General features: G+C 36.9%; 1 protein-coding gene across 2 annotated transcripts in view; it reads left to right on the top strand.

Moving 5' to 3' along the window:
- Positions 1 to 21,478, top strand: part of DNAAF6 (dynein axonemal assembly factor 6) — a 36,410-nt gene that overhangs the window by 3,426 nt on the left and 11,506 nt on the right. For both annotated transcript variants that reach the window (XM_081794368.1, XM_081794369.1), the window contains exons 2-5: positions 2,362 to 2,529; positions 6,515 to 6,587; positions 9,131 to 9,236; positions 12,347 to 12,443. In XM_081794368.1, coding sequence (XP_081650494.1) covers positions 2,365 to 2,529; positions 6,515 to 6,587; positions 9,131 to 9,236; positions 12,347 to 12,443 — 441 coding nt within the window. In that variant the 5' untranslated portion in view covers positions 2,362 to 2,364. The remainder of the gene's footprint in view (positions 1 to 2,361; positions 2,530 to 6,514; positions 6,588 to 9,130; positions 9,237 to 12,346; positions 12,444 to 21,478) is intronic.

The raw sequence follows: 21,478 nt of genomic DNA, 5'->3' as shown, positions 1-21,478 counted from the left end.
TCGGCTTACAGGTATGGCTTCCCACTGCCCACACTGCCCTGCCTCTCACCAGATGAGAACAAGGCCAGAACTTCTTCCCAACTGGTAGGGATTTAAAATAAATCTGCTTTCCCTAAATCCTGTATCCACCATACCCACTGAATGACAGCCTTGCTTCATAAGGTAGCTGCATAGAGTGACGCAAGAAAGCCTTGGATTCAATGTCTGGTTGTCTTTTCCAGCTGTGATGTTGAACCCTGCCATATTCTGAACCTTTATCCCTAGCTGCCAACTCTCCAATTATCCTCAAGAACCAGATCCTGCCTCCTATACCTCGACCTATGGACCAGGGTTCTGCTTCACCTATATAGACCTCCCTCTAACCATGCTTTTCAACCTTTCTGCCTTGAAACATTGCTCATGTCCCCAGACTCCTTCTGCCATGTCCCTCCCAAGAAGATGAAAATCTATGAATAGCAGTTCTGATTGCTACCTCAGATACTATATTTTGGACTTCTGAATACACTTCTGCATTAGCTTGGCTGGTTCCAGTTTATTCCCCTATCACCAGCTCACCATTGAGCTCTTACAAGCATCATCATCAAGTATCTGTGTGTGCTGGCACCACGTGCCAAACAACAATAATTTTATACAGCTTTTCACATTTTAGAAAACTCTTTCACCTACATTGTATAATAAGGCCATCACAAGTTTGTAAGGTAGGAGATAGAGGAATAATAAAAGTTTCTATTATATTTGTTTTTTTTTAAAAGTCTCATTGTGCAATCTCAACTCAAAATACTGTTCATATCATTGCATCTGATATCTGGATCCATTTCCCCTTTTGCTGTCAAAGGTAGAAAATGTGTCAATAAACTTTTTTGCTTTTAGTGTTCAGCAAATATTTAATGAACACATAACCAACTAGAACTTTTGAAATATAAACAGGAGCCTCTTTGTTTAATTTAATATGTGTCAATTATTCATTTCCATAGCAGACTACCAGAACATACTGTGAGAGAAGATTGCTTTCTCACCACTTATTTTACCTTTTGCAATTTAATGAGTTTCCAATGTAATGAGTTTTATCATTAACTTATTTAACATCATTATTAGAAGTGATATTCATGTCCAGCAAAATTAAGTTTTTAAAGGACCAACAATAGCTCACATATGTTGAGTGCTTACTATGTGCCAGGCACTGTTCCAAGCTCTTTTACATGTATTTAGCTACGTAATTCTTATAACAACCCTATGAGGTAGCAGTATTATTATTCCTATTTTATAGGTAAGGAAAAATGGGGTTAAATGACATGCCAGTGTCACAGAGCTGGGAAGCAAATGATAGAAATCTAGGCAGCATGACACCAGAGACCTTACCCTTAACCACTATGATATACTGCCCCTATGGTAGATTTAACATTTCTTTCACACCCTTGACTTCTCCAATAAGCATTTAGATCAGTTTTACATTTAAAAAAGAAAGTCAAAATAATAGTAAAACATAAAACAGAAGGTTTGTAAAACACCATCTGCATGCAGATTGATTTTGACAGGTGATTGTACCAGCACACATTTGAAAATCCCTTTGTATTACTGTTCTAGGCACAATGCAGAAATTTTAGCGGATCGTTTAGTAACAGCACTAAAGAAGTGTTTCCAGTGAATTGATTTTATAAAATAACGTTTAAAAATATTAGCAGAGGTGTAGAAAAGATTCCTGTTACATTTCTGTTCAAATCATTAGCAATAGTCTTTATTCAGGTTATTGATTAAAGTCTGTGACACTAGGGGCGCCTGAGTGGTTCAGTCGGTTAAGCGTCTGACTTCAGCTCAGGTCACGATCTCGCGGTCTGTGAGTTCAAGCCCCGCGTTGGGCTCTGGGCTGATGGCTCAGAGCCTGGAGCCTGCTTCCTATTCTGTGTCTCCCTCTCTCTCTGCCCCTCCCCCGTTCACGCTCTGTCTCTGTCTCAAAAATAAATAAAATGTTAAAAAAAATGTTTAAAAAAAATAAATAAAGTCTGTGACACTTTCAAGATTTTTAAGGACTCTGAATTCCTACCCCAAATGTAACTGTAAGGACTATTTAAAAGACTGATGGTTGGTAGGATCGTAGGTAGTTGAGATTTTCCTATTTATGCTCTTAATGTATTATTTCCTCAAATTTCCATGATAAACATATACAGTGTCACTATTACAATCATAAAAACAGTTCATTTATTTTGTGTGAACTTTTCACTAAAGTCAACGAACCAACCCTCTAGAATTCTCAAATGGCAATATAATGCTAGGCATCATCAAGGGTTGATTAAAAATTTAATCTTCATGTCTTCAATGAAATAGAAAACCAAAATATCGCTCTCTGATTATGTTCTTCCTCAGAATATGGAGCCTGAAAATATGGAGTCTGAAAATACAGAAACCGAAAATATGGAAACTGAAAACATGGAATCTGAAAACATGGAAATTGAAACCATTTCTTCAGTTTCAGCCCTGCAAGCTCTCTCTAAGCTACTTTATCCTGAAGAGGATGATTTTGAGGCTGGACAGGTGGTCGTATACTTACAGATGAATCAATTCTGTTCATGCTAAGTTGTTAAACTGTATTTGAACAACTCATTCCAACCTTTGCTATGGGAGCAAGGCTGTGTCATCTGATACATTCACAGGAGGCTGTAGGACTGATTATTCATGAGAGTATAACCTCTAGTACATTTCTAGCAAACATAATTATATTTTTTTCTAAACTACCTGAACAGTGAATAGGAAGATAGTTCTGTAACTATGGTAGCAATAGCCACATTTCAAAATGTTTGTCATTTATATTTATGGCCAAAGAATGCTTGACAACCATTGAAATGAGTGGTAGCTAGGATTTTTAAGCCTAGTCAGTATGTGTATAAACAAATAATTTCATCTAGACACTATTAATTAGGCCCCCATAATCCAGTTTCCTTGATTTTTTAAAATTTGTCTACACATGAAAACAGAACAGAAAATAATTTGGGCCAAATAATGGGACAAACTAGCTTTAGCCTACTAAAACTGACTTGTGTGATACATGTTCAGATAGAGCTGTGGAGTCTAATTTGTTGTGCAATATTTGGGATCGGGACAGGTAACCTCAGGGAGGCTTACAGCAGCAACATGGGCTTCATTTTGGGGAAGGAGAGTTCCAGAAACTGACCGGCCACTCCACAGTCACTGGCGGTATTCCCAGAATAATCAAAATACTTTTATGTAACCCCCTGCTCTCCATTCTCCTACTCCTTAGGTATCAGCAAATCTTGGCTGTCAGACTGCTTATGTGAAGGCAAATAAAATTGGGGGCAGAAACCTCACACTATAGCAGAATATGTCAATCCGCTTTAAATTATTTTAGTGAAGTTGTTATTATGACCAGTTTGCCACAAATAAACCATCTTCAGTGAGCAGGCATATCAATTTGCTCCTCCCCAAATTCTTTTCTTCTATTGTGTGGAAAAACAAGTATAATCTGAATATGCAGCAGATTTGGTGGCTCAGATCAGCACTGGATTGATCTTGCACCATCCGGGAAGAATTAGAGGGAATGTACAGAATCAAATAAAGACTAAGACATGCAATGAAAATAAAATGTGTAGATGGTAACTGAATCAACTTGGAGCTAGGGTTAGAAACCAAGAAGCTTTGGTCAGGCAGGAGTTACTAGGGGCCAAACAGAAATCAGGACAATAATAATAGCATTGAATACATACAACAAATAAAACATTGGAGAAAAATTTAGGAGCAATGTATCAGTGAAGTTAGGAGGGCAGGTTCATTTTTGCTGCCTGAAGCTGAAATAGAATAATGATACAGCCTGTGAAGGGTAAAGGTAGGGTTATGTCATATACAGAAAGTATGTTAAATATCTGAGAAACAGCAATCTCGAATAAAGGCAAGTGAAACTTGTAACTGGAACAGATTCAGAGATAAAGATTCACCCTGGTTACAAAGCCTGTTCTCTTTGGCGTTTACGTATGGGGATGTTTATTTGCATCTAGAGGTGATTCTAGGAGAACGATGAGTGATTAGGAGAATAGAGACACTAGGATAATTTTACCAAATTGTACAATTCATAGAGGAAAATTACTGTAATAATGTATGATTCTGTATATCTGGGTTAAAAGCAATTTTGAGGTAATTGGTCATTCAGACACCCCTGTACAGATATCATTAGAGGATATAGAATTGGAGTATCAGAACAGTGGGAGAATAATTAATGTTTCTAATGAACTATTAAATTTTCCAGGAGAAAAATGGTTTTTCATTTTTTAACATGTATGGATCTTGAGAACTGTGGAATGATTACAAGAGTGATGTGGTTTTGAAAATACTCTCTCTGTTTTTTTGTTTTTTGTTTTTTTTTTTAAGACAGGTACCATATGGTTTCACTCTTATGTGGATCCTGAGAAACTTAACAGAAACCCATGGGGGAGGGGAAGGAAAAAGAAAAAAAAAAAAAAAAGAGGTTGGAGTGGGAGAGAGCCAAAGCATAAGAGACTCTTAGAAACTGAGAACAAACTGAGGGTTGATGGGGGGTGGGAGGGAGGGGAGGGTGGGGGATGGGTGTTGAGGAGGGCACCTTTTGGGATGAGCACTGGATGTTGTATGGAAACCAATTTGACAATAAATTTCATATATTGAAAAAAAAAAAAGAAAATACTCTCTCTGAAAACAGCATTAGAACTGTTGCATACACGGTTTATTTACAGTCCCCATCATGCATTAAGAATCTAGGAGATTGGGAAGAGACTGCTTTTGAAACTCAGAAGGGGATCTTAAGGCCTGTGGGAAATAATGCTCACCACTCCACAGACATTGTGAAAAAGTTGTTCTAACTCTCTTACATATTGCAAAGTGGCATGAATTGCAATGACAAATTACTCAGATAATTGGATGTGGATCCGTGGTAAAGGCTGAAATGATTATTTTTATAGAGAACACTTGCAAGAGGGTTTTTAATGTTTTTATTATCCTGGTTCATCTTTTCACTTGAAATTTTTGTTTTTAATCATTTATTTTCATTAAGTTAATAAACTGCAATTCCCCCTCTGTTGTGATGTACTGATTGAATCATCACTGTGCATGGAGAGCATACTAATTTTTTTCAGGAATGTTTAAGTTTTTATTTGTATGGATTTTAATTTTTGATGGAAGGAGTCACTCAACAAAACAAGAGGCCCTCATGTTCCAAGAAATGCTTTACTCTGATTGACTATTAGTATTCTAGTGATTAATAACTTAAGAAAAGCACCACAAGTTTATATGACCTTAGTGATTAAAAAGAAAAAAAAAACATACAAAATACTGTCTTGGGATTTTCACATAAAAATACCTGTAACACTTTAACCGCAGACATAGCACTTTTGAAGCACCTTTTGGAAAAGAATGGTTACTGTCTCAGAAACCATTGAGATGTTACAGATTAGTTTCTGATTTATAGCTGTTGGAATAGTTTAGTATAATAAAGACACAGGTGAGCTTTGCCACTGGCTTTCAAGGACAGACACTATTCCTTTTGCCCAAATAGGACATCGTAACTCTTCTACATGTCTGAAGTCTTGGGAGATAGGGGCAGGGGCCTGAGAGAAGAGAGCTAGAGATGGTAGTTTGCCAGGATGCAAGGAGATAAGACTTTTTTGACTGCCAGCAATGGAGTAAATTGGAGCTGCGGAATCTGGCATCAGCAAGAACAATCAGTAAAATACTGGGGTTTTCTTGAGATATCAAAAGACCACTGAGAAAGACCAATGAGGCAGTTGCTGCTATACTGAAGGTGTAATATGTGTTATACTTCAGTGAAAAAAGGAAAATTGTTCTTGTACTGGGGAGTAGAGTAGCAGCCCTGTGGGGGTATGTTTCCTTGCACAAAGGATGGCAAAATCAACTCGTAAGATGGCTGAAGTGGTTTAGCATGTATTTGACGCTATTAATTGGGGGTTGCTGTTTAAATCCATTAGTTCAGTGTCATGAGGTGGTGTGACGAGGAAGGGTTTCATACCCACAGTGGAAAAGAAGTAAAATCTGTTAACAGGAGTTTTGAATGAGTTCTTTGATATGTATATACTTAAGACCCTAGTTAGTGGTTTGTTTTTGTTTCTATAAAACTTTCCCATCTGTTTCCATCTTCTACCTATGACCAGATACTGCCCAAACCCAAAATTGTCGATGCTTTTACACTAATACTTTGTTCTGACCTTTAAAGAGATGAATGTGGCTCATCCCCCTATCCGCAGGGATACATGATTCACTGGGCTGGAACTGGGGATTTAGTCTGATCAAAGACTGCCTTAGGGTCTATTAAACTAAATACTTTTTGAAAGGACAAGGAAAACACATTCTAAATAATACTTGACATCTGTCTCTCTGTTGTATAACAACAATGCTTAATTAAATGAGAAGCACTATGAAATTTGAGATGGAAAGCTTACCAACTTTCAAGTATTATCAGTCACGTAAGTTGAACAAGTAGTAATTACAGAATGTTGGGCTTTTTTTTCTTCTCTCCCAGCCAAATTGTTCATCTGCTTTTGGAGCCATGGGTCCTGGGAATATTGGACCACCAAGAATAGAAGAGCTCAAAGGTAAGTTATTTAACAAAGCATATAGATCACTATAATTGGTATAATCTTTTCTTTGGGAGCAAAATTGTAGGGAGAGTAATATTAACACTAGGATTTGTCAGAGATGAACTCAAATAATTGTGGAAGTGATGAACAGCCATTTACATATAAGATGATGTTTTTACTCTACTATTGTAGGTAAGTCATTTTTCTACTAATGGAAATTAATTCGCCTTGAATTATTCACATTCATTTTTTGGCATATTTCCTGAGATGTTAAACCAAGAAAGTCATGTGTGGTTAAATAACTTTTTTATTATTTAGGGTCTAGTTACCAAGTTGCTTAGCTTCTTCACTTTCTACCCTGCTATATCTGCTATATTCTGGCAATTTCACAGGATTCATTAATTCATTCAACAAATATTTATTGAAAGCCTGTTATATGCCAGGCATTATCACCTCTGGGTGATCACCTCTGGGACTATGATGAAGATCAAAATAGAAAGGTCTCTGCCCCCATTGAGCTTATAGTCTTTTGGAGAACACAATAAAACAAATAATGACACAATTTGATCTTACACCAAAATACTTATAAATTAAAGTCCATTTATATATGATGGGCTTTAATTATACATTAAATAGGGCAACTGATATAGTTATTTAATATATAATTAAATATATTAAGTATATAATGAAATATATTTATATTTATAATATATATTCATACTTATATAATATATTTAATTATAATACATAATATATAATACATAATTAAATATATAATTAAAATATATATTTATAATTAAATAATTATACATGTATAAATATAATACCTATAGTTATACATATATAAATATAATACATAATACATAATTAAATATATTTAATTATAATATATATTTAATTACATATTAACTGGGTGACTTATATAGTCACAGGTCCAATAAACCAGAATAAATATTTCAGGGGATGTTTCCCCAGCATTTTGGCTTATACATTTTCACATAGTTGAACATTTTACACATCTTCGAAAATATAGAAGGCTCTAATTCTGTCATGATGACAGTTGCCAGAGTTGGATAGGGAAAGGAAAAGAAGTTCCTTCATCAATTTAGCTGATTGTAAAAGATTTCATCGGGAAAAATGTTTAAAATAATGACTCAAATGAAGTCTGAGAGAATGATTTTAAAATTTCAGTTATTAGACTCTACATACTGAAGAATCTGTTTACCTAGTTCAAGAGGTGTTGGGGGGAACCTGGGTGGTGCCTGGGTGGCTCAGTCGGTCGAGCGGTCGAGGGTCTGACTTCGGCTCAGGTCACGATCTCGTGATTTGTGAGCTGGAGCCCCAAGTCGGTCTCTGTGCTGACAGCTATGAGCCTGGAGCCTGCTTCAGATTCTGTGTCTCCGTGTCTCTCGGCCCATCCCCTGCTTACATTCTATTTATCTCTCTCAAAAATAAATAAATGTTACCAAAAAAAATTTTTTTAAAGAGATGTTGGAAGACTAGTTCAAATTTTAATGTATTTCAATGCTGCCGGTATTTCTGATATAATGTATGTCTAATAGCCTCTAAATTCTGAGAACAATGAGTCATTTGTAACATATTTTATATAAATCTGTAATTAGGCTTCACAAAGCCCATGCTAGATAGAGGCAGATAATTTGAAAAGAGTGGCAGTATTGAAAACCTAGTAATCAAGTGCATTTCTGGGGATGCTTAAAAGGAGAACTCGAAATAATGTTCTGCACCTAATGTTGGTCTGCATTTGCTGCCCCAATAGTTGGAACAAATGTAAGCTGAGTTTTTGCATGCCTCGTTTACTTTTAAGCATTTAAAGATGACATGTAGAAACCCAGGTACATGCTCAGTCCTACATAAAGGACAAGTGATAGAGATTTTCTTTGAGGCTCCCATCTGCCTGAGGAAAATACTGGATTAAAAAATGACCATTGTATCCACTGTTTTCAATTTCTTTAACCAACAGTATTTTTAAAGAATTATGTCATGCTTGCATGGAAAAGGTATCAAAGAACTTCTATATAGTAATACACAATGCAAGATAAGACATTTCTACACAAATCAGATTGATTGTATGTTTGATTTGTTCTTTTACATAAATATTTTACATATGATCCTAGTATTTCTATGTATATCTATGTTCTATATGTTTCATATAAGATGTTACTTCATATATTGAGTATATATGCTATATGCATATACATATGTGCACACACACAGAGGCTGGAAAGATATACATCAGAATGCTCTCATTGATTATCTTGGGTGGTTGGATTACAGATTATTTATTTTCTTCTTTTTGCTTATATGTTGTTTCTAAATTTTCTCAATTATTATTATAATTTTACAACATATTGGTTGTGTATTGATTCAAAAACGTCAAGTTTTTACAAATTAAGCTTGTTTTGACCAAAAAACAAGCTAGTGGTAACAAATAGAAAATGTTTGACTTTGACGATCCCAAACTGCGTGTGAAGAACGGGAGCAATTTTGAGGGGGAAAACAGACAACAGCTTCAGCTTTATCTTCCCTTTTTTTCACAGTCATCCCTCAAAACAGTGATGAAAATGTCGAGGATATTTGGAATCCAGAGGAAGTTCCAGAGGGAGCAGAGCACCATGACACGTGGGATGTTAGAGAAATACCAGAGTAAGTCAAATGAAGGCGGGAATGTGTTTGGGGCTGAAGTTCGATGTGTCATCCGATACCATTCTATTTTTGACAGGATTCATAAAGTAACTTCTACCACATGAAAGAGAAGACTGCAGTGACACACAGAAGCCATGTGTAATTGATAATTTTTTTTTCCTTGTGGAGCAGAAAAAAGTAAAACAACACCTCCCTTTAGTTATTATCTAACAAAAAATGAAAAATAGTCATTTCCATTACAAAATTGTATTCAGTGTCAGTAGTATAATGTGGAACTAACACTGGGAAAGAAAAGCCCATTAAATTACAAGCATTCATACAAACTAAATTATTATACCATGTTTATGTGTCAAAGACCTGCGTTTAATTACTCAATATTCAATTTCAGTAAAAGGCTATGTTCTCCCTCCGATTGTCTATTATTACCTGGACCTGTTTACTAGTTATTTTAGGATTCTGTTTAATATATTTTGCAAGCAGGATTGAAGCCTTACTTTGCAGCTTTTTCATTAGGAACTGTGAATATGAATTGTAAATGTGGAATTTAGGATTATTAACATAAAAAGTTCCTTCACTTTGATAAAATAAATCACCCACAATTTCAAGGAACTGAAAGTGTGTTCACATTCATAATTGAAACTAATGGTTAAATACACTAAGCTTTAAATATATGTATTTTTTAATATTTTAGTTAGTTAACATACAGAGCAATATTGGTTTCGGAAGTAGAATTCAGTGATTCATCACTTACATACAACATCCAGGGCTTTAAAATAAAATCTTGATTGAGTATTTAGAATAGCTTGAAAAACAAAGGCAGTACTTACAAAATTATAATGTACTTTATAAATTATTGAAGACTTCTATGGTAAGTGATCTGACAACTTTTCTAATTCTGACTATAAAATTGTGTCCAATGTTAGAAAAAAAAAAAACCTTATGCTTCTATCTTCTACTTCCATTCTGAAAATAGAAGCAGTGGGAGACTGCAGATAATTAACTGGAAAAAAGTATCCAACTATCGCATAAACAATGTAAAAAAAAACCTATAAACCTCATAAAAAAAGATCAAAGGGGATTTTAAAACATTTCTGTGTGCATCTTAAAAACGAAGAGAGTAAATCTCAGGTTATGTTTATACAGTGCCCACACATCCGTATAAAAGGTAAGAAGTAAGCCACTCATTTGTCATATTGTCTAATGAATGTCAAACATCCATATGTGGCAAGTTCCAAATTTGAGTAAATTTTCACTTCTCATCTTGATGTTTGATGTTCTGTAGAAATAACATCCATGAAAGCTTTAAATGAATAAGAACTCCAGTCAGGTATGAAGAAAATTGCTTTATAAAATTTTTTATCTTATTTTCCATTTTATGCAAGTACATTTCAAAATGTCCCAATGGGTAAAGAAGAAAATGGGTAAAGAAAGTGAGCAAGCAGCTCACAAAAAGAGAATCATGAGTGGCCACATGCAAAGTAAGATGGGCCTGAGCTGAGTCACTGGCCTTGGGTAGAAATGTGAGGATCTTTATTTGAGAGAGTCTTAAAGGAATATATGGTATTCAATTAGATATAATGAATGAGAGGAAAGCCTCAGAAATGATGCTGAGGGTACCAACTAGGGTGACCAGGTGAATAGTGAGGCTATTGACTGTGATTGGGAACGAAGGGAGAGGGGAAACACTGAGTTTGGTTTTGTATGTGTGGACTGTAAGGTGCCTTTGGGACATCCAGGCAAACGTAGACAGTTGGAAAATTGCATCTGGAGATGAGGAGAAAGCAGCAGCTAGAGCAAATCCATTCGGTAGTCATGGCATGTGGATCGATACCCTTCTGTTCTGTTTTAACCTGGCTTCACCTTTGTAAATATAAGGTAAATGTTATAGTTATAGTTATAGTCTATTAAGAAAAAAGTGCCCCATATCAAATAGCTACTTATTGCTAGCCCTATTCAAACTCAGAGAAATCCCTTTTTCATTCTTGGGGATTCCTATTTGCAAGTGGTCAGAAGTTCAACATAGTCCTTTAGTCTTCCTATCCAGAGATTTACCATTTCTTCATAAGGGTAGAATTAAATGGAAAAGATCATTTGTAAACATTTGCTTACTGCATTCCACCTAAAAAGATAAGGTCCATTGTGGCTGGGTGCTTCTAGAAACCATCCTGTCCCTAGGGGCCCTAATTTGGGGACAAAGAAAGATTTGTGAATTGTCATGGGTGAGGTGAAATGTCAGGAAAATCTTTCACTGAACTAAGAACTCTGTAGGCCTAGGGGCACCTGGGTGGCTCAGTTGGTTAAGTGTCCAACTTCGGCTCAGGTCATGATCTTGCAGTTCGTGAGTTCAAGCCCCATGACAGGCTCAGTGCTGACAGCTCAGAGTCTGGAGCCTGCTTTGGATTCTGTGTCTCCCTCTTTCTCTGCCCCTCCCCTGCTCATGCTCTCTCTCTCTCTCAAAAATAAATAAGCATTAAAAATTAAAAAAATAGAACTTTGTAGGCCTAGATTGTAAACACTGCAATGTAGTTGTGCTGACTGCATTACCAGTGTTTCCATTGTAGAATTTTAGAGGCAAAAAAGATTATAGAGGTCATTGAGTTCAAACCTACCCTTCTCCCCACGACTTTGTGACTTGACCAAGGTCACACAGTTAATGACAGAAAAAGTACTAAACCTGGACTTTCTAACTCTACTCTGTGGCTTCAATTTAGCAGAGGAGGATTTTTATCTATCCATCAAACCCTGGGTTATGGGCCTACTATTTTTCTGAGCCATCGTTTTCCAGGAAGAAAAAAAAGAACTTTTTTTTCCCTTCTACTTTTAATCGTCTTAGAAGTTCCCTTAACCCATTTTATTTGTATAGCTCTAAAACAGTTAAGGTTAATTTTTCGAAAATAAGTAGATACAATATAAATCCTGATTTACAGCGTTAGGTATTTTTGACTGTATTTCTAGACTTCTATTTCTTTATGTTCTGCTATATGCCCGAAAAACTGTCAGAACTTTATTTTTTGTAATAGCATGTCCCCGTAGTTTCTAGTTTCTTTGCCCTGTGAGAAAATTGCTCTTTCTTTTGAGTCTCTGTATCATTGACTCCTTTTTTTTTCCAGGTATGAGATTATATTCAAACAGCAGGTGGGAACTGAGGATATGTTCCTAGGATTTTCGAGAAAAGACTCTTCAACAGCATGTTGTGAAGATCTAGTGGTGAGCTTCTCTCCATTTTCCATATGACCATTATGGCTAAATTGACTGACTGTTTTACACATAATACCATAGGCAAGGTAGTAAACTCTTTAAAAATAGTGGTTGCTATATTTTAGGCACTAATGGAATAATGGGATTGATAGTTTAAAATTGGTAAACATGTACAAAATAAACTCCATTTACACATATGGGTAAGATTTACAAATAAACATAGTAGAATCATATGACATAATACACTATTTCTAGCCCTATTAAAACTCCCATTTGGGACGCCTGTGTAGCTTAGTTAATTGAGCATATGACTCTTGTTTAAGGCTTAGGTCATGATCCCAGGGTCGTGGGATCAAGCCCCACATCAGGCTCCGTGCTGAGCATGGAGCCTACTTAAGATTCTCTCTCTCTGCCCCTCCCCCCCCATGCTCTCTCTCTAAACAAAACAAAACAAAACAAAACAAACAAAACAAAACAAAAACCTACTCATTCCGATTGGACTGAATTTTCTTTCATCCTAGTTCTGTTCAATGAATGCCATCTGATTGGTTATTAACTTATGATGAGTTGATGGCAACCAGAATGAAATCTTTCCTTCCCTGAATCTCTCTTACTTCTTCTAATGACTCAGCTTACAATGGTGAGATTTAAAAAGGGACTTTTTCTTAAATTTTGGATCTGAGCTTCTGATTTAAAACTCTAAAAAGATGTCTACAATGTTACTTGACTCCCTTATCCAAATGATTCTATTTCTATGTAATAATAATAACAATACCAATGACATCAATGAGATCACCTTACTTTTGCTTATATGAGCCTCATAATGATCTTGTTGAAAAGTCTGGACCTACCTAAAAGTGTGGAATGCAACTCTTTTTGGTAGCATATACTAGTAATTCTGGTTTGGAGAATTTTTTTCCCTAAGATCAGGGACTGTACATATATTTTTCCCCCTCTCTCATAATACTCTACATTATAGAGTACTGAGGTGCCCATTGGAGATGCTTAATATTTTTTCCTTAAGCAAATGATAAATGGTATCTCTCTGTTGCATGAACTTCAGGTTTTCTCTTATTAGCAAAATCTAAGACATTCAATTGAATCAAGTAACATAATGGGAATAGCGAGTTTAAGTACCTCAGGAGATTTTTCACATTCTAATGAGTTAAGGTTTCAAGTGATCTTGAAGTAATTAGCTCCCAGGGTTTTACCAGTAATATCCCAATTCCTCTCTTTTAAATAACTGTAAAATAACATTTTTGATGTCTAGTATTGAGGATTGCTATAAACTCTGGAGGAATTCCAGGCCCTAAGTAAATAACTGTTGTGAGCCTTTCCATTTCTCTCCTGTAAAACGCTACTAGTATTAATAATAAAGGTATCCTGAATGAAGACTTTTGGAACTCAAATTGTACCTCAGAGTACTATACAATTTATGTAAAACTCAACAAGTATAAGCAGAAGAAGACCTGATCTCTTCCTTTAATCAACTTCTAATTGACTGGGGAGACAGCACTAACATAAATGAAATCATCTTATTATTAACAATGAAACTCAGTGTTGACAGTTTTAAGTCTACCAGGAGATTAGAAGGTTTGGCTAAGGCACGGATAGCAATGAATGGAAGCCGCATGAAATATTTGTTGGTGCTATGGTACCTCACCATATGTATACTGTTCTTTTTCTCTTTCTTTTCATACATTCAGTCTTTAAACACTTAGTGAGTACCATTGCATACCAGGCACTGTTCTAAGTACTGGGATACAAGGATAGATAAGATACAGTCATTGCCCTCAAGGAATTTATAGTAAAGGGGATGGACAACTAACAAATCATTGCAATCCAATATGGTAAGTACATATTTAGAGGCATATACCAGGTACATGGTGACATAAAGTGGAAAGAGATCAACACCCGGTGGACAGGATTTTTCCAGTGGGCAACATTCCAAGAAGGGCATTCCAAGCAGAGGTAAGGCACATGGGAAGGTATCTAGGCATGAAATAGCCTGGCCTATTTGAGTAAGCTGTGCGTATAAGAATAATAAAGAATAATTGTGGACAGTGGTGTACTGGTAAGCTGACTCTCAAAAAAGAGGAAAAAAATCCCTGATTTGTAGCTTAAATTTTATCCTATAAGCACGTTAATGGTGATATCCACTTTCGTTGCTTAACCCCACTGGTAAGACTTGGACTGAAGAGAGGTTGTCGACTGCATCTCAAGTATTTCTTCCTCAAATGTATAAGCTTATTATTCCTGTTGATAATATAACATTTTCTCAGATCTAAGACATCATCAAATTGTAATCATGCCACTTACTTAATACAAAAAGGAGCAATAAGTATACTACCACGTTAAATGTACACATTGGTTGTGTGATGCATCCCAGTATCAGAAACACTAAAATGTGAAGGGATTTACACCTTAGAATTGGCCAAATTTCTTATTTGGGGGCTGGACCTGGTCTCTATATAACAATCCAAACCAGAGACTTCAAAAAGAAGACCTCTGTTCAAGCTGAAGAGGATAGTAACACAAACAATCTGTTTAAGTACAAGAAGGGATTTGGGATCTAAAAATTCAGGAGGACCTGGGATTTATACCTGGGACGCAGGGCTAGTTCAATATCTGCAAAACAATTAACATGATTCATCACGTCAATAGAAGAAAGGACAAGAACCATATGATCCTCTCAATAGACGCAGAGAAAGCATTAGACAAAATACAGCATCCTTTCTTGATAAAAACCCTCAAGAAAGTAGGGATAGAAGGATCATACCTCGAGATGATAAAAGCCATATACGAGCGACCCAACACTAATATCATCCTCAATGGGGAAAAACTGAGAGCTTTCCCCCTAAGGTCAGGAACAAGACAGGGATGTCCACTCTCGCCACTGTTATTCAACATAGTATTGGAAGTCTTAGCCTCTGCAATCAGACAACACAAAGAAATAAAAGGCATCTAAATTGGCCAGGAGGAGGTCAAACTTTCACTCTTCGCAGAGGACATGATACTCTATATGGAAAACCCAAAAGATTCAACCAAAAAACTGCTGGAACTGATTCATGAATTCAGCAAAGTTGCAGGATATAAAATCAATGCACAGAAATCGGTTGCATTTCTGTACACCAACAATGAAGCAACAGAAAGAGAGATCAAGGAATCGATCCCATTTACCATTGCACCAAAAACCATAAAATACCTAGGAATAAATCTAACCAAAGAGGTGAAAAATCTATACACTGAAAACTATAGAAAGCTGATGAAAGAAATTGAAGAAGACACAAAGAAATGGGAAAAGATTCCATGCTTCTGGATAGGAAGAACGAATATTGTTAAAATGTCGATACTACCTAAAGCAATCTACATATTCAATGTGATCCCTATCAAAGTAACACCAGCATTCTTCACAGAGCTAGACCAAATAATCCTAAAATTTTTATGGAACCAGAAAAGACCCCAAATAGCCAAAGCAATTTTGAAAAAGAAAACCAAAGCAGGAGGCATCACAATCCCAGACTTCAAGCTATACTACAAAGCTGTAATCATCAAGACAGTATGGTACTGGCACAAGAACAGATACTCAGATCTATGGAATAGAATAGAGAACCCAGAAATGGACCCACAAATGTATGGCCAACTAATCTTGACAAAGCAGGAAAGAATATCCAATGGAATAAAGACAGTCTCTTCAGCAAGTGGTGCTGGGAAAACTGGACAGCGACATGCAGAAGAATGAACCTGGACCACTTTCTTACACCATACACAAAAATAAACTCAAAATGGATGAAAGACCTCAATGTAAGACAGGAAGCCATCAAAATCCTCGAGGAGAAAGCAGGCAAAAACCTCTTTGATCTTGCCTGCAGCAATTTCTTACTCAACACATCTCCAGAGGCAAGGGAAACAAAAGCAAAAATTAACTACTGGGACCTCATCAAAATAAAAAGCTTCTGCACAGCGAAAGAAACAATCAGCAACCTAAAAGGCAACCAACAGAATGGGAGAAGATATTTGCAAATGACATATCAGATAAAGGGTTAGTATCCAAAATCTACAAAGAACTTATCAAACTCAACACCCAAAAAACAAATAATCCAGTGAAGAAATGGGCAAAAGACATGAATAGACACTTCTCCAAAGAAGACATCCAAATGGCCAACCGACACATGAAAAAATGCTCAATATCACTGATCATCAGGGAAATACAAATCAAAACCGCAATGAGATACACCTTACACCTGTCAGAATGGCTAACATTAACAGCTCAGGCAACAACAGATGTTGGGGAGGATGTGGAGAAAGAGGATCTCTTTTGCATTGCTGGTGGGAATGCAAGCTGGTGCAGCCACTCTGGAAAACAGTATGGAGGTTGCTCAAAAAACTAAAAATAGAACTACCCTACGACCCAGCAAGTGCACTACTAGGCATTTATCCAAGGGATACAGGTGTGCTGTTTTGAAGAGACACATGCATCCCCATGTTTATAGCAGCATTATCAACAATAGCCAAAGTATGGAAAGAGCCCAAATTTCCATCGATGGATGAATGGATAAAGAAGATGTGGTACACACACACACACACACACACACACACACACACACAATGGAGTATTACTCAGCAATCAAAAAGAATGAAATCTTGCCATTTGCAACTACGTGGATGGAACTGGAGGGTATTATGCTAAGTGAAATTAGTCAGAGAAAGACAAAAACCATATGACTTCACGCATATGAGGACTTTAAGAGACAAAACAGATGAACATAAGGGAAGGGAAAGAAAAATAATATAAAAACAGGGAGGGGGAACAAAACAAAAGAGACTCATAAATATGGAGAACAAACTGAGGGTTGCTGGGGGGGTTGTGGGAGGGGGGATGGGCTAAATGGGTAAGTGGCATTAAGGAATCTACTGAAATCATTGTTTCACTATATACTAACTAATTTGGATGTAAATTTTAAAAAAATAAAAAATAAAGTTAAATAAAAAAAAAAAATCACGAGGACCACCCCTTCCTTTACCCTCTCCAGCCTCCAAATAAGAAAATAAGATTTATGAGTCTTAAAGCAATTGTCCTAAACAAAATTCTCAGTTAGGAATATGCATGTCTTCAGCAAACCTTTCATTCTTTCCTTCTAACCCCAAGCCAAGGAGCTCCATTATCCAAATCATGCCTGCTGCTCCACTCCCCGACTTCATAGCTACCAAGCTTCCTTGCCTTAATCTGTATTTAGGCATTTAATGTTTTAAGCAAAAATTGTATGTGTTTAAAGCGAAGTGTACATGATGATATGATACACGTATACATAGTGAAATTACTGTAGTCAAGCTGATTAACATATCCTGTCCTCACCCACTTAGCATTGTGTGTGCGTGCATTATGTGTGTGTATATGTGTGTGTGTTTGTGTGTGTGTGCGCGTGTGTGGTTGAGAGTACCTGAAATCTACTCTCTTAGCAGATACCCAGTATTCAATATGGTATTAGTAATTATAGTCATCATGCTGTACATTAATTTTACAGCTACATCTAGGTTTGCAGGTTTTTTTTGTTTTTAGCTGCCAACCATTTACTTCAAACAAAATTCTATGAGAAAACCCAACATATAAAACACATAAAAGTACCCCTGCCTTGGTTAAAAGGGTACTATCACCCATGAGACAGCTCCTAGGAGAAAAACTGGGCCTCTTTGGAACATGGTTTAAAAGATGCTTATCTAGGCTTTTCTCCTTGTAGTACAGTTGAGAAAATAAGGTCAAGCTTGCAAGGTATCAAATACTCATATAAATTAATGGAAGAATAATAAGAGAGCCAGAAGGCTTTTTCCTCCTAGGTAACACTATGTTTTTCTTTAAGCCTCATGAGTATAATGCCTCTGTCTTGTTCTATTTTACTTTATTATTTTTAATTTTCTCTTTTGTTCTCTATACTTTCCATCCATTCCCACAAGCATCCCACTATCAGGGGTTTGATATATATCCTTGAATACGTATTTACCATTGTTTGCTATGTTTTTTTTTTTTTTAATGTTTACTTGTTTGTTTTGAGAGAAAGATAGAGACCGAGCCAGGGAGAGGCAGAAAGAGAGAGAAGGAGACAGAATCCCAAGCAGCTTCCGCGCTGTCACTGCAGAGCCTGATGCAGGGCTCGGACCCACAAACCATGAGATCATGATCCGAGCTGAGATCAAGAGTCTGATGCTTAACTGAGCCACCCAGGAGCCCTGCTATATTTTTTAATTTAACAAATACTTGTTGAACACTTGCCATAGGCCAGATACTCAGTATATAGTGTTGAACAAAATAGATAAGTTTCTCCTTTTTAACGAGCTTACTGTCAAGACATCAAGTAGTCCATAAGCAGCAGCAGACTTCCATAGATCCATCCAATAAGGAAACAGTGAGTCCCAATGCATATAGTTGATTATTTACACAGGCAGCATAAGCAAGATCAGTATAGTGTCATCTCCCTTTGCCCCACAGGACAGCATCAAACTAAAGTGGCCAGACGACAGGTGACACGGACAGTAGGACACTCTGTTGCTGAAGAGCAAACTCTAGACTGTAGCTGAACTATTTTATAGCCTGCATCTATAGCCAAGAGAAGGGAGACAGAAAGCCCTTCTGCCTTATGGGAACCAGGGAGTAGGGTGAGAAACGGCCTCCCACAAGATAAGGAGCCTCCCACAAGGTAGAAAGACAGATAGGAAACAGACTTGAGGCAACTCCTCACAAGACTGTCTATCTTCCCACGTTCCAAGAGGATCACAGGATGTCCTGCCAAGGCTTGGGGCAGGCTGTAGTTGAATCTTGCATATGTGGCCTATGGGGATAGTGCAAGGTCACTGGGGTGCCATGGCAGAGCCATCTCCCTACATTCACAGTCTACAAATAAACGTTTTTAACCAGATTGTTTTCACTTAACATGAAATAATAGTAATAATAGCAAAGCAATTTGTATAATGCTTACTATGTGTTAGGCATTTCTCTGCAAACTTTGCATATAGCAAATCATCAATCCCTGCGTTGACCCTATGAAATAGGTGCTCTTATTTTCATTTTACAGATGAGGTTGCTGAAGCACAAAGAACTTAAGTGGCTTGCTTAAGGTCACACACTTAGAATCTGGTAGAACTATGATTTGAACCCAAACAATTTGAATTTGATAGAAGTCTGTACAAAGTGATATGGGTGCAAAGAAGTAGTCCAAGCAGACTTCACAATACAGGTGGCATTTTGCCTGGACATTTGTTTTTTTGTTTTTTTTTTTTGCTTTGTTTTCTTTTTAGCGATAAGAATTTATTTATTTATTTATTTATTTATTTATTTATTTATTTATAATATATGAAATTTATTGTCAAATTGGTTTCCATACAACACCCAATGCTCATCCCAAAAGATGCCCTCCTCAATACCCATCCCCCACCCTCCTTTCCCTCCCACCCCCCATCAACCCTCAGTTTGTTCTCAGTTTTTAAGAGTTTCTTATGCTTTGGCTCTCTCCCACTCTAACCTCTTTTTTTTTCCTTCCCCTCCCCCATGGGTTTCTGTTAAGTTTCTCAGGATCCACATAAGAGTGAAACCATATGGTATCTGTCTTTCTTTGTATGGCTTATTTCACTTAGCATCACACTTTCCAGTTCCATTCACGTTGCTACAAAGGGCCATATTTCGTTCTTTCTCATTGCCATGTAGTACTCCATTGTGTATATAAACCACAATTTCTTTATCCATTCATCGGTTGATGGACATTTAGGCTCTTTCCACAATTTGGCTATTGTTGAGAGTGCTGCTATAAACATTGGGGTACAAGTGCCCCTATGCATCAATACTCCTGTATCCCTTGGGTAAATTCCTAGCAGTGCTATTGCTGGGTCATAGGGTAGGTCTATTTTTAATTTTTTGAGGAACCTCCACACTGTTTTCCAGAGTGGCTGCACCAGTTTGCATTCCCACCAACAATGCAAGAGGGTTCCTGTTTCTCCACATCCTCTCCAGCATCTATAGTCTCCTGATTTGTTCATTTTAGCCACTCTGACTGGCGTGAGGTGATATCTGAGTGTGGTTTTGATTTGTATTTCCCTGATGAGGAGCGATGTTGAGCATCTTTTCATGTGCTTGTTGGCCATCTAGATGTCTTCTTTAGAGAAGTGTCTATTCATGTTTTCTGCCCATTTCTTCACTGCATTATTTGTTTTTCGGGTGTGGAGTTTGGTGAACTCTTTATAGGTTTTGGATACTAGCCTTTTGTCCAATATGTCATTTGCAAATATCTTTTCCCATTCCGTTGGCTGCCTTTTAGTTTTGTTGATTGTTTCCTTTGCTGTGCAGAAGCTTTTTATCTTCATGAGGTCCCAATACTTCATTTTTGCTTTTAATTCCCTTGCCTTTGGGGATGTGTCAAGTAAGAAATTGCTGCGGCTGAGGTCAGAGAGGTCTTTTCCTGCTTTCTCCTCTAGGGTTTTGATGGATTCCTGTCTCACATTCAGGTCCTTTATCCATTTTGAGTTTATTTTTGTGAATGGTGTAAGAAAGTGGTCTAGTTTCAACCTTCTGCATGTTGCTGTCCAGTTCTCCCAGTACCATTTGTTGAAGAGACTGTCTTTTTTCCATTGAATATTCTTTCCTGCTTTGTCAAAGATTAGTTAGCCATACTTTTGTGGGTGTAGTTCTGGGGTTTCTATTCTATTCCATTGGTCTATGTGTCTGTTTTTGTGCCAATACCATGCTGTCTTGATGATGACAGCTTTGTAGTAGAGGCTAAAGTCTGGGATTGTGATGCCTCCTGCTTTGGTCTTCTTCAAAATTACTTTGGCTATTCGGGGCCTTTTGTGGTTCCATATGAATTTTAGGATTGCTTGTTCTAGTTTCGAGAAGAATGCTGGTGCAATTTTGATTGGGATTGCATTGAATGTGTAGATAGCTTTGGATAGTATTGACATTTTAACAATATTTGTTCTTCCAATCCATGAGCACGGAATGTTTTTCCATTTCTTTGTATCTTCTTCAATTTCCTTCATAAGCTTTCTATAGTTTTCAGCAG

The sequence above is a fragment of the Panthera onca genome, chromosome X (assembly GCF_046562875.1).
Source record: "Panthera onca isolate mPanOnc1 chromosome X, mPanOnc1 haplotype 2, whole genome shotgun sequence".
NCBI classification, from domain to species: Eukaryota; Metazoa; Chordata; class Mammalia; order Carnivora; family Felidae; genus Panthera; species Panthera onca.
Note: the sequence above shows the minus strand (reverse complement) of the source record. Positions and strands in the feature narration are given on the sequence as shown.